General features: G+C 37.8%; 1 protein-coding gene and 1 pseudogene across 1 annotated transcript in view; both read left to right on the top strand.

Moving 5' to 3' along the window:
* AGL (amylo-alpha-1, 6-glucosidase, 4-alpha-glucanotransferase) overlaps positions 1-18,659 on the top strand; it is an 87,354-nt gene that overhangs the window by 17,012 nt on the left and 51,683 nt on the right. Inside the window, exons 3-5 of the mRNA XM_004699235.2 lie at positions 11,974-12,184; positions 12,944-13,110; positions 14,190-14,393. Coding sequence (XP_004699292.1) covers positions 11,974-12,184; positions 12,944-13,110; positions 14,190-14,393 — 582 coding nt within the window. The remainder of the gene's footprint in view (positions 1-11,973; positions 12,185-12,943; positions 13,111-14,189; positions 14,394-18,659) is intronic.
* On the top strand, positions 14,429-16,517 carry LOC105978259 (annotated as a pseudogene).

Raw genomic sequence — 18,659 nt, 5'->3', positions numbered from 1 at the left:
CCCCACAGTTGTTGTTGCTGCTGCTGTTGTTAAGTGTCTTCCAGTGAGAGCCAACCCACAGTGACCCGATGTGCAACAGAATGAAACACTGCACTGTCCTGCACATCCTTGCACTTGTTCTGATGTTTGAACCCATTGTTGCAGCCACAGTCTCGAGCCATCTTGCCAAGGATCTCCCTCCTTTTTGGCTACTTATCTACTTTTTTGTTGTTGTTTGTTTTTGTTTTTTTAAAACATTTTATTAGGGGCTCATACAACTGTCATCGCAATCCATACACACATCAATTGTGTAAAGCGCATTTGTACATCATTCTCAAAACATCTACTTTTTTTTTATCAACACTTGATACTCGTGCCATACAATCCAATAATTCAGTCATATCAATTAAATCATGTCACCACATTTAATTCTAGAACATTTTCCTCTTCTCTGTACTCACTGTTAGTCATGTAATTATTTTTTCTCGATTGTAGCCAAAATATACACAACAAAACATTCTCCAATTCCACACTTCTACATATATAATTTACTGCCATTGATTTTACTCTCTGTGTTGTACAACCATTATTGGAATCCTTTTCCAAATTATTCCACCACCATTAACATAAACTCAATGCCCCCTAAGCAACAACTTTCTCCTTCACCCATGCTAATTGGTCAAGTTTGGTTTCTTTTATTTTTAAATCGGTTATAACAAGCATGAGGTCCTTCTCCAGGGACTAGTCTCCCTAACAATATGTCCAAAGTCCATGAGACGAAGTCTCTCAACCCTTGCCTCTAACAAGCATTCTGGTTGTACTTTTTCCAAGACAGATCTGTTTGTTCTTTTGGCAGTCTGTGTTACTTTCAGTGTTCTTTGCCAGCACCATGATTTAAACACGTTGTTTCTTCTTGGTCTTACTTATTCAATGTCCAACTCTCACATGCATATGAAGCAATTGAAAAGATCATGGCTAGGGTTAAGCACACCTTAGTCGTCAAAGTAAACTCCTTGCTTTTCAACACTTAAAATGTCTTGTGCAGCAGATTTACCCAATGCAATACATCATTTGATCTCTTGACTGCTGCTTCCACGAGCATTGTGATCCAAGTAAGACAAAATCCTTGACAACTTCAGTGTTTTCTCCATTTATCACGATGTTACCTAGTTGTGAAGATTTTGGTTTTCTTTACATTGAGTACTTTACATTCAGTAATCCATTCTGAAGATTTTAATCCTTGATTTTTATCAGCAAGTGTTTCAAGACCTCCTAGTTTTCAGCAAGCCAAGTTGTGTCATCAGCATATTAATAAGCCTTCCTCCCATCTTGATGCCACACTCTTCTTCATATAACCATCTTCTCTGATGATTTGCTGTACATACAGATTGAATAAATATGGTGAGAGAATATAGGCCTGTCCCACACCTTTTAGAATTTTAGAATGGACTCTGATTTCTATCAAAACAAAACAAAAATACCCTTTCTGAAAAGAGTTTTGGTGGCACAGTGGGTTATAGGCTGCAAAAAGCCTGCAATTTTGATAGATTGTCCTAAATCCATAGATCAAATGATAATTCACATCTTAATAATTTTTAGTCTTCTGCTCCGTGAACAGTTCATCTTCCCATTTATTTGGGTCTTAATTTCCTCTCTACAGTATTTATAGCTTGATGTCCTGCTCTTGTACATCTTCTATCAGATGTATCTCACACATTTCATGTTTATGCTATTGTAAATAGTCTTTATGTAGATTCTGATCTTTATTCCTGGCATATAGGATAATTTATTTTTAAATGTTTATCTTATATACTGTAAGCTGCTCAAATCACTTATTAGTTCCCAGTAGTTTTTGTTTTGTCTTTTGAGATCCCATTTTTTTTTTACATGGAAATTTGTGTTTCTTGCAATTACAGATAATTTTACATCTTTCCAATGTAAATGACTTTTCATTGTTCTCCTACCAGCCTATTTCAGTATTTAGTAATTAAAGTTTAATGTTGAATAGAAGTAGTAAAAGCATGCCTTTTTGTCCTGTTTCTGTTTTCAGAGAAAGCACTCAATCCTTTATCATTACATTTTGGTATTAGTTGTAGGTTTTTTAGAGATTTTTTTTTCCAAATTGAATTTTATTTGTTGTTCCTGGAATATTTTATAAGGAATAGATATTTAGCTTTGTTAAATGCTTTTCCTGCATCTAATTAGATGATCATTTGTTTTTCTAGTCTGTTACTATGGAGACATGCTTTGATTGATTTCTGAATACTGAACTTGATTTTTTTTATGTTAAAATTCCTCCAATCAACCTCACTTTGTCGTGATGAATTTTTTTTATATATTGTTGGATTTTATGTACTAAAGTACAGTATATTTACATCTAAGATAATGAGGGATATTGCTCTATAGTTGTTTTTTTATCATTTTATTGAGGGCTCTTACAGCTCGTATCACAATCCATCCATCCATCCATTGTATCAAGCACTTTTGTACGTATGTTGCCATCATCATTTTAAAAATATTTTCTTTCTACTTGAGCCCTTGGCATCAGCTCCTCATTTTTCTGCCCTCCCCACCCCTCTCTCATGAACCCTTGATAAATTATAAATTATTATTAAACCCATATCTTACCTTGTCCGCTCTCTTCCTTTACCCACTTTTGTGTTGCTTATCCCTCTGGGGGGGGGGGGGGGGTGTTATATATGTCGATCATTGTGGTTGGTTCCCCTTTTCTCTCCCTACCTTCTCCCTATCCTCTTGGTATCACATTGGTCCTGAGGAGTTTATCTGTTCAGGATTCCCTGTCTTGACAGCTCTTATCTGTACCATGGACATGCTGTGGTCTAGCCGGATTTGTAAGGTAGAACTGGGGTCATGATAGTGGTGGGGGGGAGCATTGAAGAACTAGAGGAAAGCTGTATGTTTTGTTGGTGCTATTTTGCACCCTGACAGGCTCAACTGCTCTTTGTGACCCTTCTCTAAGGGGATGTCCAATTGTCTACAGATTGGCTTTGGGTCTCCACTCTGCCCTCCCCCTCATTCATATAGGTATGGCTTTTTATTCTGGGTCTTTGATGCCTGATACATGATCCCATCAACACTTCATGATCACACGGGTGGGTGTGCTTCTTCCTAGTGCACTTTGTTGCTTCTCAGCTAGATGGCTGCTTTTTTATCTTCAAGCCTTTGAGATCCCAGACACTATCTCTTCTGATAGCTGGGCACCATCAGCTTTCTTCACCACATTTGCTTATGCACCCATTTTGCCTTCGGTGACCGTGTCAGGGAAGGTGAGCATCACAGAATGCCGAGATATTAGAACAAAGTGTTCTTGCATTGAGGGAGTACTTGAGTAGAGGTCCAATGCCCATTTACTGCCTTAATACTTAACATATATGTACATAGATTATTTCCATATCATTATACATAAATATGTTTACATATGTACATGACTGTATTTTAGACCTCTATAAAAGACCCCCTAGTTCTTTCCTCTATTTCCTATTACTTTCCTCTTGTCCCACTATCATTTTCGAGTTTTAGTAATTCCTCTGGACTACATTGCCCTTGATCAAGCCCCACCAGGCATCCTACACCCTCCTCACCATCAATTTTAGATCACTTGTTGTTCTCCTATCCCTAAGGTTTATAGTTTTCTTATAAAGTCTTTGCCTAGATTTTATATTAGAGTATTGGTGATTTCCTAGGTTGAGTTGGGAAATACTGCCTTTTCTTCATGTTTCTATAGACTCTACCAATGCAGCTACTGGACTCAAAGTTTTCTTTGTAGAAAGATTTAAATAACCACTTAATTTTCAAAACACATGTAAGGCTTATTAGATTATTGATTTCTTTTTGTGTGAGCTTTCATAGTTTGTATCATGATAGGAAATTATCCATTTAATTCAATTTCTTGATTTGTATGTCAGATTTATTGGCATACATTTGTTGATGATAGTCCACATTGTCCTTTAAGTATCTATATGTTCTGTTGTGATGGCTCTGCTCTTTATCCCGATATTGGTCACTTGTGTCTTCTGTCTTTTTTTACTAATTACTTTGGCTGAAAGTTTATAATTTCTTCATTTTTGTTTTCTACTTCATTATTTTTTGTTCTGATTTTTATTATTTTCTATCTTCCACTTACTTTTTTTTATAACTTGCTCCTATATTTCCTATATAAGATAAAAACTAGGGTCATTGATTTAGGGGTTTGATACAATAAATGTTTCTCTATATAGTACATTAGGTACATTCCCCAGATTTTAATATCTTGTGTTTTCATTTTTAAATACTTTCCCTTTTTTTCTTAAAAATCCTTTTAGGAAACAGAGGAAAGATCTAGGAAGCAAAGCTATTGATAGAGGTACAAACATAGGTGTGCACTTATATAAATATATTAATTCATAAAAATAGAGATATTGGCATAGGTATATATGGCAGTACATTGAGGAAGTGGACAGACTTTGGGCCTCTGCTCAAGCCTTCCCTTAATGTTCTAACAACCTGGCATTCTGTGATGCTCACCTTCGTAGCACGATTGCTGAAGACAAAATGGGTACAATAGCAAATGTGGTGAAGAAAGCTGATGGTACCCAGCAATGAAAGATATAGCATCTGGGGTCTTAAATGCTTGAAGATAAACAAGTGCAGAGAAACAACAAGCCCACATGGAAGAAGCACACCAGCCTGTGCGATCATGAGGTGTCAATGGCATCAGGTAATAGGCATCAGAAGACCCAAAACAAACACGCAGGAAAGTACATTGTGGAGAACGAGGGGGATCGGAGCAGAGACCCAAAACCCATCTGTAGACAATGCGTCATTCACTCACAGAAGGGTCACAAGGAAAGGATGAATCAACCAGCTTGAAGTATAGCACCGATGAAACACAATATTCCTCTGGTTCCTTGAGGCTTCCTCATCCCCCACTAGCATGACCCCAATCCAGCCTTTCACTGCTGGTTATCCTGGAGCATGTACACAGATACAGATAAGAGCTCACAACACATGGAATCCAGGTCAGATAAGCCCCTCAAGAACAGAAATGGGAGTAGTGATACCAGGAGGGTAGGGGGAAGGTGTGGAAAGGAGTGGGTAAGAAACCATGGGGAAAGGGAGACAGCAGTTGGTATAAGATATGAAAATAATAAAAATTTCTAATTTATCAAGGGGTCATGAGGGGGCAGGAGGGGAGGGTAAAAAGAGAAACTGATATTAAGGGCTCAAATAGAAAGTAAATGTTTAGAAAATAATGATGGCAACATATGTACAAATATGCTTGATACAGTTGATGTATGGGTTGTTATAAGAACTGTAAGAGCCCCCAATAAAATGATTTTTTAAATAAATAATTTTTTTACCCTTTTAGATCCATGGATTACTTAGAAGCATGTATTACTTAGGTTTCAAATATGTAGGCATTTTCAAATATCTCTGTTACAGATATCTAATTTAGAAATTATTCCTTTGTATGATTTAACTCCTTTTAAATTTACTGGCACTTCATGACCCAGAATATGGTTTGTCTGTTTGGGCAAATAGTCCATGTATACGTAAAAGAACAAGACAAACCTGTCGCCATCAAATTGATTCTGATTTATGGTGGTAACCTGTGTTACAGAGAAAATTTCATAAGATTTGCTTTTCTTTTTCTTTTATTTCTATTTGTAATTTTTTTTTCTTTTTTAACATTTTATTAGGGGCTCATACAACTGTTATCCCAATCCATACACACATCAATTGTGTAAAGCGCATTTGTACATCGTTTCTCAAAATATTTTCTCTCCATTTAAACCCCCGACATTAGGTCCTCATTTTTCCCCTCCCTCCCCGGTCCCCCCTCCCGCATGAGCCCTTGATAGTTTATAAATGGGTATTTTGTCAGTTCTTTCATAACACCACCGAGTAGGTTCAGACCACCAGCTCTTATAGCTTGTTAGTCAAGCGTAAACCATTTACACCAACCAGGGACCTTGTGTGCTAAAAAGGAATGTGTAGTCTGTGTTTGTGCTGGAATATCCAATAAACATCATTTTAGTATGGGCTGACAACCCTACAACTGAATGGCTTCAAGGGGGGCGAATGTGTAATTGAAGAGTAAAGAGACATCAGACAAGACAAAGCATGCAAGGTCTCACCTTTGCCATGATTTCAAGAGCCTGGTCAGCACAGAGAGATTATATTTCCCACACTAGCTTATATACTCTCAGGGCATGCAAGCCCTCCTAATTACAGGTAACCACATACATAACAAAGTGTGTTGTGCTCAACCTGTAAAGGTCCATAAGTTCATTGGAGGAGTAACCTAACACCAGTTCTGGCAGTAGGTAAGGGGGAGTGACTGTCCCCAGGGAGAACAATTGCAGCATGTTGGCTCCTAAAGCTGCAGGGTAGATAGCAATCAGGCATGTGGTTGTAAGAGGTAACTTTAAGATAGCACTATAATGGGAGGATATAGTAGAAAACAATATTAATTATGAGAATGTGATTAGGATTCATCTCTAATTCACAAATACGAAAGCCTCCCTCTACCCAGAATCCTAGCCTTCCAGGCTTCTTAAAATATGAGAATAAAGAATTCATCCACATATACTCTCTTCCTGTTCCTCAGTTTCCCACAATTTAGGTCAAGCTGGTTAATAGAGAGCTTTATACTTTCTTTCACTGTGTTCTATCAACTATTGAGAGAGATTGTTGAGATCTCTGACTATAATTGTGGATTTATTTATCCTTGGAGTGTGTCTGTTTGTTGTTTGGCTCTGTTTAAAGCTTGCTATTAAGGACACAAACTTTTAGGGATATTATGCTAATTATCATACCATTATGAACTTACCTTTTTTGTTTTCAGTAACGCTTTTGTTCTGAAATCTGATATCCATAGTTACTCCATTTTGACTTACATCTGAACGGCCTCTTTTCCCATTGTTTGATTTTTAACCTGTGCATTTTTTATATTTAAAGTGGGTGTCATCATTGACCACAACCATGGGCTCAAGCACAGGAACAATAGTGCAGGAATGGGCACTGTTTCCTTTGTTGTCTGACAATAACAGCTGTTACTACTGAACTGTCTGTTTCTCTTTTTGCCTCTGTAAGAGTGTGATCAATGTATTTAATAGATCTTTCATTGGGGTTATATATGTTTAATATGATTCTGTCTTTTTCAATTATTCCTTTAATTATGAGGTAGGTTCCTTTTTTGTCTCTTATGTTTTAAGCATTTTTTTAATTAAAAGAAAAAGAAAGTGAGTGTCTTAGGGGCTTTATATTGTTGGATCTTACTTTTTTATCCAATGGGATAGCTTTTGCCTTTGAATTGGGGTTTTTAAGCCATTTGTGATTATTGACATGGTTAGGCTTACTTTGTCACCTAGTTTTTTATTTGTTACATCTGTTTATTTTTTTGTTGGGGTTTTTCTACTTTTGGATTAAGTGTGCATTTTTATTATTATATCTTTTATTGGTTTCTAACAATAAGTTATAAGTGGCTTCTCTGGGATTTATAGCAAGGACTGGTGGACTTTGTGGCGAGCTCCGTTTCTAGCTTTGAAGACCAAGAGGCGGCATCGGGAATAAGCCGAAAACCAGACCTGTTGCCACGGAGTCCTTGCTGGCCCACACACCCGCAGGACAGAGTGGAAGAGCGCTGCAGGGTTTCCGAGCCCCCACGGCTTCCCAGAAGTGGGCTGCATAGCTTTCCCCACAGGGCACTGGTGGACCCAGACCACCGCCTCTTGGCTAGCGGTGGACTACAGCCACTCTACTACCATCGAGGGTCCTACCAGAGTGCAGTATAGCACTGAAATGGAACACCCAACATTCCTCTAGTTTTCTAATGCTTCCTCCCCCTTAATTTCATGACCCCAATTCTACCTTACAAATCCAGTTAGACCAGAGCATGTACACACATACAGATAAACGCTCTCGACACACAGAATCCAGGACAAATAAACTCCTCAGCACCAACAGTGAGAGTAACAGTACCATGGGGGCAGGGGGTGAGATGGGAGGAGAAAGGAGGAACCGACCACAACGATCAATTTACACCCCACTCCACCCCTTCCCCGCCCCAGGAGGATGAAGAACAGAAACGTGGGTGAAGGGAGACAGCAGATGGTGTGTGATATGAAAATAAAAATAATTTATGCATTATCAAGGGTCCACAAGGGTGAGGGTTGGGGAGGGAGGGGAAAAATTGCATGTCTCTCAGCCCTGTCAGAGCATGAGAATTTTTCAGTTTCGAGATCCTGGTCATTTTTCTTTATCTAAGTCTTCATTGAGTAGGACTCTACTCAAGTACAGATTAGTATTCAGACATTCTCAATATGACCCTAGTAAATTTCTAGGACTCCATTTTAATTCCTCTTCTGCCTTAAAGGGCCCTGGCCGCACAGTGCTTAGAGAGCTTACTGCTCAGAAAAGTTGGCAATTCGAATCCACTCACCACTCTGTAGAGGAACAATGTGGCAGTTTGCTTCTATAAAAATTATAGCCGTGGAAACCCTATTAGACAGTTTTACTTTGTTCTCTATGGTCACATGAGTTGGAATAGATTTAACAGCAGTGGGTTTTGTTCGTTTGTTTTTGCCACACTCTGCCCTCCAAATTAGAGTCTCTTTAGATTCCCCGTGTTTTAATCTGTCCAGTTAACTGAGATCACTGTTTCTGCTTCCTGTACCACAATGCACATCCCCATCCTGAAAGAGACTTAATAGAGATGACTCTTCGCTCAGTGATTATAGTCCTTTACCTGTTGTCTAACGTTGCAGAAGAGTTGTTTCATATATTCCATCTAGTTTTCTCGTTGTTTAGCAGAGAGCTGAACAGCCGAGTTCCAGTTACTCAAGTAAGCTGAACAGACGAGTTCCAGATACTTAGCCAAAAATAAACTTCATCGGTGATACTTTTAATCCGTAAATTAGGTCATGCCATTCTTTTCCCAGAAAACAAATCACTGACTCCACAAACTGGTCGGAGTAAGAGCCAGAGTGCTTATGAGGTCTCTGCACGATCTGACTTCCTAGTGACCTTGCCTACCTCATTTCCTGCTGTTGTTCCCCAGCTACTCCATCCGCACGGAGCTTTTCGTGATTTCTAGAGTCACCTTGCATCGGCTACCCTAGGTCTTTTTTCAGCTGCTTCTTTTGTGTAGTCAGTTCTTTCTCTGGGGGATCATCTGTCAAATATGCATACTTCTGACAAATCTTTAGCGTCTCAATAAAACATTTTCTAAGCATCTTATTAAAATTGCTATTAAATTTTTCTCATCCTACTGTTTCCTGATTTTCTTACAGTGCTCTGAGGTTCTTTTTTTACCTCCTTAGCATTTTCCCCTCAGTAACATACTATTTGTACCACCCTTCATTGGTCAGTTTCTTTCTGCCACCAGTAAAGCAAATGCCAACAGGGCCATCCATGGTAAATAGGTTTCCACAGAGCTTGAAGAATAAGAACAGACTAGGAAGAAGTATGGCACTTCCTTAAACAAATGCAGATACAATTACCTTATGACCTAGCAATCTCTCTACTGGGTATATACCCTAAAGAAACAAAGTACAACACAAACAGACATACGCACCCCAAATTTATTGTCGCTATTTTCCTAATACAAAAACCATGTAAATAACCAAAAACTCCAATTATAGAGGAATGGATACACAAACTCTGGTATAGTCACACAATGGAATATCATACATCAATAAAATCCAATGACACCTCTCTTAAACATCACATGACATGAACAAAACTAGAGAATATTATTGCTTAGCAAAGTCTATCTTACCATCCTACAAAGATAAATATTGAATAACATCATTGTCATAAGGAAAAACAAAGAAATGTGGTTTATACGCCGAAAGACAAGACTTTGATGACCATAGGAGCTGGGGCCAGGGCCAAGGACAGGGAGAGGAGAGTAATAGGATAGTGAGGAGAGAGGTAAGGGGTGGGGACCGGGGGCGGGGGAAGAGAACTGCATTTATGGAGGATTTAATGGCACAGTGTTGATTGGATTTGTTGTTATGGGCTATGTAACTATGTACAGTGTGCTTCTTTTAAAAAAACAACTATAATGATGTTTTTTTTCTTCATGGAAAAATACTGGTGACGCAATATACAAATCTCATATATATGTTAATAGAAATAACCTTACTTAGGCAAAAATGGGATTGTATCGGTTCTTAGAATTCCAAGAAAGGCTTGAATAACAACTATAAAAGGTAGGGATGTTGGTCAAATATGCTGGAGCTGCCTGTAATATTTATAAAAGTTGATTGTGCACCTCTCTTCCCAGTTCTGTATTCAGTGGTGTTACTTTGGTATCTTGAGATTGGCCATGGGAAGATTGTTTATAGCAAGAAACAGTAAGCACTATGAATGAGGACCCCAGGCAATTGTTAAATATAAATCAACATACTACTGGATTTGAGTAGCAGGAGCATCTGGAATCAAACGTTAAAATGCCTCTAGAACTTTCGTTACAAAATATGAATCGTGTGTCTCTCCAGAGGTTGATTTATCTTACTGCAGACTAGCTTCCTCTGCATGTTCGGACAAGTGTGTCATAATACCTCTGACAACCCAAAGAAACTCGCTTTCTGAGTTATAATTTGAAAAACACTGAAAAGATCCTTGGTCTCATCACCAAGCAATCTGTTAGGGTACGGGTGGGGAAACCTTTTTTCTGACAAGGGCTATTTGAGTATTTATACATCATTGTGGGCCATATAAAATTGTCGACTTTAACTGATCAGCCTGTTACATATCAAGTATGAAATTAACCCACCTCCTAACAACAACAATGTAATGGCTGGGACTGCTGGTCTTTGGTGGAGCCTGTGATGTTCGTTGGTATTAATTATTTTGGGGTCCTTACAGGGCCCATAGGGCAGACATTGCCCACTTCTGAGTTAGGGAGTATGTGGGGAAACTGATTTCAAGGGGAAAGAAGCAGTCAGAGCAGTCTATGATGTTCACTACTTTTCAAAATAGAAAATTCTACTAAATCTGAATGCAAAATACTTCTAAAAACAATATTAGATATTTGGTGTTATTTTAAATAGTTGAAAAATTAAAGTTTTGAAAATAAGTTAAAATTCCTACTTGATAGCAAATGTGGTGAAGAAAGCTGATGGTGCATGGCTATCAAAAGATATAGCATCTGAGGTCTTAAAGGCTTGAAGGTAAACAAGTGGCCATCTAGCTCAGAAGCAACAAAGCCCACATGGAAGAAGCACACCAGCCTGTGTGATCACAAGGTGTCGAAAGGATCAAGTATCAGGCATCAAAGACCCAGAACAAAAAAATCCTATCATTTTGAATGAGGAGGAGTGCAGATTTGGGACCCAAAGCCCATCTTTAGGCAACTGGACATCCCCTTACAGAAGGGTCACGGGGAGGAGACAAGCCAGTCAGGGTGCAGTGTAGCAATGATGAAATATACAACTTTCCTCTAGTTCCTAAATGCTTCCGACACCCACCCCACCTCATCATGATCCCAATTCTACCTTACAAATCTGGCTAGACCAGAGCATATACACTGGTACATATAGGAACTGGAAACACAGGGAATCCAGGATAGATGATCCCTTCAGGACCAGTGGTGAGAGTGTTGATACCGGCAGGGTGGAGGGAAGGTGGGGTACAAAGGGGGAACTGATTACAAGGATCTACATATAACCTACTTCCTGGGGGATGGACAACAAAAGTGGGTGAAGGGAGACATCGGACAGTGTAAGATATGACAAAATAATTTATAAATTATCAAAGGTTCATGAGGGAGAGGGGAGCAGCGAGGGAGGGGGGGAAATGAGCTGATACCAAGGGCTCAAGTAGAAAGCAAATGTTTTGAGACTGATGATGACAACAAATGTACAAATGTGCTTGACACAATGGATGTATGTATGGATTATGATAAGAGTTGTACGAGCTCCCAATAAAATGATTTTTTTAAATTCCTATATGATAGTAAGTTACTAAAACATGCTTTTCATTTAGGATTTGAACTACAATTCCGATTAGGCCCAACTTTACAAGGAAAAGCAGTTACTGTATATACAAATTACCCTTTTCCTGGAGAAACATTCAATCGAGAAAAATTCCGCTCCCTAGAATGGGAAAATCCAACAGAAAAAGAAGACGATTCTGATAAATACTGTAAACTTATTCTTCAACAGTCTGGATCATTTCAGTATTACTTCCTCCAAGGGTAAGTCATATCTTCTACATACTTAAAAAAATCATAAAGTTTCTCTATTCTAAAACATGAAGTTTTTTACATAATGTGTAAAGAATTACTGGATGAGCCATGACCATGCAGTATCTACAGGACTAACTTGACATACAAATAGAATATGATTCTTCAGTTTCAATAAATACTTTATTAAATATCCTAGGAGATAATTATATAGCATACTACAAAGTCAGAGTATTAATGTAAATATTTTTTAAGTAACAACAGTCTATGGTTGCAAACCAATTGTATGCTATTTATTTAAGTGCCCTGTTTGTTATTCCCGCTAGACTTCAAGGCATTTATTTTTTCAAATGAACATTATTGGATATTGCATATATTGTGTTAAGTAATTAAGTAGAGATTAGGAAGGGCAAAGGTTTTGTTACAACCTATTAAAAGGGATTTAGAGGGTGGGCAAGGGAGGAAAAACTGAGGAGCTAATACCAAGGGCTCAAGTAGAAAGAAAATGTTCTGAAAAGGCTGATGGCAACATATGTACAAATGTGCTTGACACAATGGATGTCTGGATTGTTATAAGAGCTGTAAGAGCCCCCGATAAAATGATTTTTTTAATTAGGGAAAAAAATAAAAATGATTTAATATGATTAGAAATAAATGTATATTTTTAATGGGACAATCAATTGTTCCATTACAGACTGAGACTGTTGGATAAGAAATCCACCCCCAAAACTCTACCCCCATCACAAACTGAAAAACGCTGTTTTTCCTTAGAAATGAGAAGAGTGGTGGAGGTTATATAGTTGTGGATCCTGTTCTGCGTGTCGGTGCTGATAACCACATATTACCTCTGGACTGTGTGACTCTACAGACAGTTTTAGCCAAGTGTTTGGGACCCTTTGATGAATGGGAAAGCAGACTTAGGGTTGCTAAAGAATCAGGTAATACAAGCTTTCTTCCTTTATAAAAATAAGTGTAATTATCCTCTGTAATATTGATCTGAAAGACTTTGATCCTCTAATTTTCCTCTAGAAAATTTAGCAATATGTATAGATTGAACCAAAGGAAATTGCTGATACTTGACCTTTTTAGCCTTCAAAAATGACAGAATATGTGGTACGACTAAGGAACTCCATGATAAAATAGATCGTTATTTTTTCTAAGACTTGACTTTGAAACATAAAAATTAGGCAACTACTAAAATGTGTTGGAAAATCTATTCTATGTCATTTAAATTCAGCAAACACCTCCATTTAGTAGGTATGTTATCATGTATAAACAAACAACAAGAACAGACAATGCCACTAAGTTGATTCCAACTCACAGCAGCACTATATAGGGTTTCTGGGGCTGTAAATCTTATTAGGAGCAAATAAGTTCAATTTTCTCCCACGGAGCAGCAGGTTTGGATCGTTTGCCATACAGTTAGCAGTCCAGTGCTTATCAGACAGTATCGCCAGGGCTCCTTGTGGCCATGTAGACCATAACTAATGCAACTTGTTTTATATTTTCTCTAGTTGAGAGTATTGAATTCCTTCTTTTGAGTTGAATGTATAGTAGTGTGAAGAGAGGAATGAAAAATTGACTAACATAACTGCAAAACAGGACCCAAGTAGTGTGAAATATTCAAAAGTGGGAAAGACATGTTAATGTATTTGCATAGGACATATTTTCTATATGTAAATTCAACAAATATGAATTGGACATGTAATACAAACTAAGCATTGTGACATTTTCACATCTATTTTCTTATCCCTACCAGACATGTAATACAAACTAAGCATTGTGACATTTTCACATCTGTTTTCTTATCCCTACCATTTATTGAAGGATGCTGATGGCCTGAAAGATTTACGTAGACTTCTTTTAAGTCATTGTGGTCCAGCTAGGGTTGAACTTGGACTCCTTTTCCTGGACTATGATTGTCTCACTGCTTAAGAATTATGTAAGAAAGTATAAATGTATGTTTTACTTAGTTTTTTTCTTATAGTGGTCTTTGTGTGTTTTCTTTCCTTTTCAGGTTACAACATGCTCCATTTTACCCCGCTGCAGACTCTTGGACTGTCTCGATCATGCTACTCTCTATCGGATCAGTTAGAATTAAATCCTGACTTTTCAAGACCAAATAAAAAATATACCTGGGATGATGTTGGACAGCTAGTGGAAAAATTGAAAAAGGAATGGAATGTACTTTGTATTACTGATGTTGTCTACAATCATACTGGTATGAACTTTATTAACCATCCTTGTTACTCTTTCTAAGATTATTGTATTCCTTGCCATTTATATATCATAAATTTTGAAAGCACAAATGATGCTTAAGCATCATTTACATATTAATCGCTTTTTATTTTCAAACAGTACTAAGTGAGAGATTCCTGCTAATAGACAATTCTATAAAATGTGTTAGCTCCTTGGGGATACAATTGCTCCTCTCACCCTTCAGGGAAGTGGGGCCAGCCTGTCCTGCAGCAGCATCCTGTCATGAACAGCCTTCATCTTCACCTAGTGTGGGTCACAGATAGTACCTTCTGTGTGTGCTACAATGTAGAAACACTTGAGAACCACTGAATTACTTATGTAAAGAACAAGGATTGGGTCTTCCGCCTGGTGCGGCAGTGACAGAGGCCCAGGTCTTCCTCCTTCTCCTGCTGTGGGCCCAGAGCCCCTGACAATGTCCAGTGGTGCTGGAATCTGGCCGGTGCCACCTGTCTCCACAATGCCCCCAAGAAACAGGCACAGGCCAGGGGCAGCAAACATATGGAGCAGAAGAAAGAGAAGATCATCAAAGACAAGCTTTGGGTCTAAAGAATATGAAAGGAGCAAAGCAACAGAAGTTTATCAACGCTGTTACTCAACACGTTAAATGTGGTCAACAGAATCCACATCAGGTAGCACACTGTAGGGCTGAAAAGAAATTGGAGATGACAAGAAGAAAGAAGCACAGGAGCGAAATGAACTGTTCAGACTTGCAGATCTGTGGCATGTGCTTTCTTCAAGCAAGGGCAGGCCACTAAAGGAGAGGAGTATAAGTTCTCTCATGACTGGACTCGAGAGAAAATGTGAACAGCGAAGTGTTTACATTGATGCAAGAGATGCAGAATTTGAAAAGGTAGCATGAATAATTTAAATGAGAAAAAACTGGAAAAAATGGTGAACAAGAAGCATGGTGAGGCAGAAAAGAAAAAACCAAAAATTCCATAGTGTGCAAACATTTCCTTGAAGCTATTGAAAATAACAAGTATGGTGAGTGTGTGGTATGCCCTGGAGCAGGTGATATGTGTATAAATCGCATCAAGTACCTCCTCCTGGATTTATGCTGAAAAAAGAATAAAAGAAAGAAGATGAAGTTTCATTAGAAGGTCTCATTCAAAGAGAATGTTCTGCCCTAGGTCCAAATGTTACCAAAATCACTCTAGAATCTTTTCTTGCATGTGAAAAAAGGGAAAAACAAGAAAAGATTGATAAATTTGAGCAAGATTTAGAAAGAAGAAAAGCAGACTTCAAAGCAGTGAAAACCCCAGTGATTGAATTTTGTCTTGAACTGGTTGATAATGATGGTGAAGAAGCAGATGATACCCGTTACACCCAGGGAACAGGAGTGATGAGATTGAAGATTCTGTGAAGGTACATGACATAGATTTAAGCCTATAGGTTCCAAGAGATGTGGTTGAGACAGGTGTTACAGTAGCCAGTCTTGAAAGATTTAGCACATATATTTCAGAAAGGGATAAAAAAAATTAAGTGGACCTTCCAGAAGTAGGGCAGAAATTGGGGAAAGAAGATGTTCACTGCTGTTTTCCTGTTTGAAATTTCAATAATTTCTGCTCTAATTTTTCTTATTCCATTTCTTCAACTTACTTTGTATTTAATTTTCTTTATAAAATTTGCTAAGGTAGAAGCTGTTTGGGGGGTTCTTGTCTTACTGATTTCTAGTTTAATTCCATTGTGATTTGATAATATACTTTGTGCAATATCTAGTCAATTTCTTTTTAAGTTGTGTTTTATATTCCTGAATGTGGTCTATCTTAGAGAACATTCTGCACTTTAGACGAATATCTATTTACTGTGCTCGGATGAAGTATTATTTAAGTGTCAGATCCAGTTGATTGATGGTGCGATTCAATTCAGCTATGTCACTACTGACTTTGTGCTGCTAAGATCTGTGTCTAGATTTACGTGCTTGTTTTTGCGTGTACATTGTGGATATTCAGTGGTCCCAGCATGATTTGTTAAATACACTATTGTTTCCTGACCGAATTGTCATTGCTTCTTTGTTAAAGATCAGTTGACAATTTCTAGATACTTAAAATGATTTTTTTTCAACAGTTGTGGTTATTTTACTAGGGAGTGGGTCTGTGAACCCCTCATGTCACCATCCTATTAGTCACCTCTCCCTGGATTATAATTTTTATGTGAAAATCTGGTTAACAGGAATTATACTATGATTTGCAATGTCAAGGCCAACACAAAGTTCATTTCTTTAATTCAACAAAATATTAGTAAGTCAAATCCATCACAAGTATACATCACGATCAAGGGAGGATTATTCTAAGTAAGCAAGACTGGTTCAGCATTCAAATCATGTGATCATTTAATTAATGTAATCACGTAGACTAACGAAGAAGTAAACCATATCTATGGGTGCACAAAAAGCATTGCATAAATTCAACCACATTTATGATAAAAATTCTAAAAATACTAGGTATAGAGGGAAATATCTTCAACTGGATAAAGAACATGTACAAAAATCTATCACTGAAATCATGCTCTATGATAAAAAGCTAGATGGCTTTTCCTCTATTATCAGGAACAAGGCAAGAATGCCCTCTCTCATCACCTATTCAGCATTTAGATTAAGAAGGGAAAAATAAAATTGTCTTTGCTCACAGACATGGTTTCTTATGTACAAAGTTTCCAAGAATAAACAAAGCTGTCCTGGAACTAATAAATTAGTTTAGCAAGGTCTCAGGATACAGGATTAATTTTTGAAAGTAATTGATTTTCTATACGTGGCAATGAGTCATTGGAATATGATACGATACAATCTCATTTGCATTGGCCCCACAAAAGAGGAATGCCTAGGTGTACATTTAACAAAATATGTATATGATACATAGATGTATGAAGAAAATGATAAAATAAATCAAGATATAAATGAGAAAGATGTCTGCTTTCTACATCTTGCTTTATAGATTCAATGTAATCCCAATGAAAATATCAGCAATTTTTTGTGTAACTATTGAAAACCTGATTCTAAAGTTTATATGAGTCAGAAGAACTAGAATATCAAACACACTATTGAAGAACAAAATTCAGTGACTTCCAGACCTGTTGAGCTACAGTAAGCAAGATAGTGTACTGCTAGTGAAAGTAGAGAGCCCATGCACATACAGTCAACTAATCTTTGACAAAGGAGCAAAGGCATCCAATGAAGAAAGGATGGTCTCCAAAAAAGTGTGCTAGAACCACTGGGCAGGTACATGCTCTAAAAGAAAAGGAATCTAGACATAGAACATAGGCTTTAAAAAACATTAACTTAAAAGGGTTTGTAGACTTGAATGTAAAACAAGCTACAGACTGAGTGAAAATCTTTGCAGAACACATCAAGACATACAAACCCCACTGCTATCAAATCGAATCCACCTCAAAGTCACCCTACAGAGGAGCCATAGTGGTGTAGTGGTTACATGTTGGGTTGCCAACTGCAAGGTCAGCAGTTCAAAACCATCAGCATCTCCACAGGAGAAAGCCAGGGGTTTTTACTCCCCTGAAGGTGCAGTCTTGGAAATGCACAGGGCCTGTCCTACAGGGTTGTATGAGTTAGAATTGACTCGATGGCAGTGGCTGAGTGTAGGGTTTCTAAGACGTTCAATCTTTACAGGACTAGATGGCCTCAGTTTTATACTGTGGAGCAGCTGGTAGGTTTGAACTGGAGATTTTTAAGACTCAACAGTAAGAAAACTAACATCTCACTTTAAAAATTGGCAAAATATCTGAACAGATATCTCACCAAATACACACACATTAATGGCATACGGAAGCATATGAATAAGCATACGAAAAAATGAACAGTAATATGTCATTCCAAAAAACCAAACCCACTGCCACCAAGTGGATTCAGACTCATATCAACCCTATAGGACAGAAACTCTATGGTTTCTGAGACTCAATCTTCATGAAAGCAAATAGCCTTATCTTTCTCTCTTAGAGAGATTGGTGAGTTTGAACCGTCTACCTTGCAGGTAGCAGCCCCAAATTTCACACACCAAGGCTCCTTCATGTGTCATTAGGGAATTACAAGTTAAAACAAGTGTGTTCATCTGGGTGGACTACAAAAACAAATTCATAGACACTCATATGTGTATAAGAGCGAGCTTTATATCAAAGAGTAATTGAATATTGAGAAAACATCCCAGCCCAGTCCAGATCAAGTCCATAAGTCCGATATTAGCCCATATGTCCGATACCAATCTATAAATTCCTCTTA

This window comes from Echinops telfairi, unplaced genomic scaffold (genome assembly GCF_000313985.2).
Source record: "Echinops telfairi isolate 266 unplaced genomic scaffold, ASM31398v2 ScPeMD7_443;HRSCAF=831, whole genome shotgun sequence".
In the NCBI taxonomy this organism is placed as follows: domain Eukaryota; kingdom Metazoa; phylum Chordata; class Mammalia; order Afrosoricida; family Tenrecidae; genus Echinops; species Echinops telfairi.
Note: the sequence above shows the minus strand (reverse complement) of the source record. Positions and strands in the feature narration are given on the sequence as shown.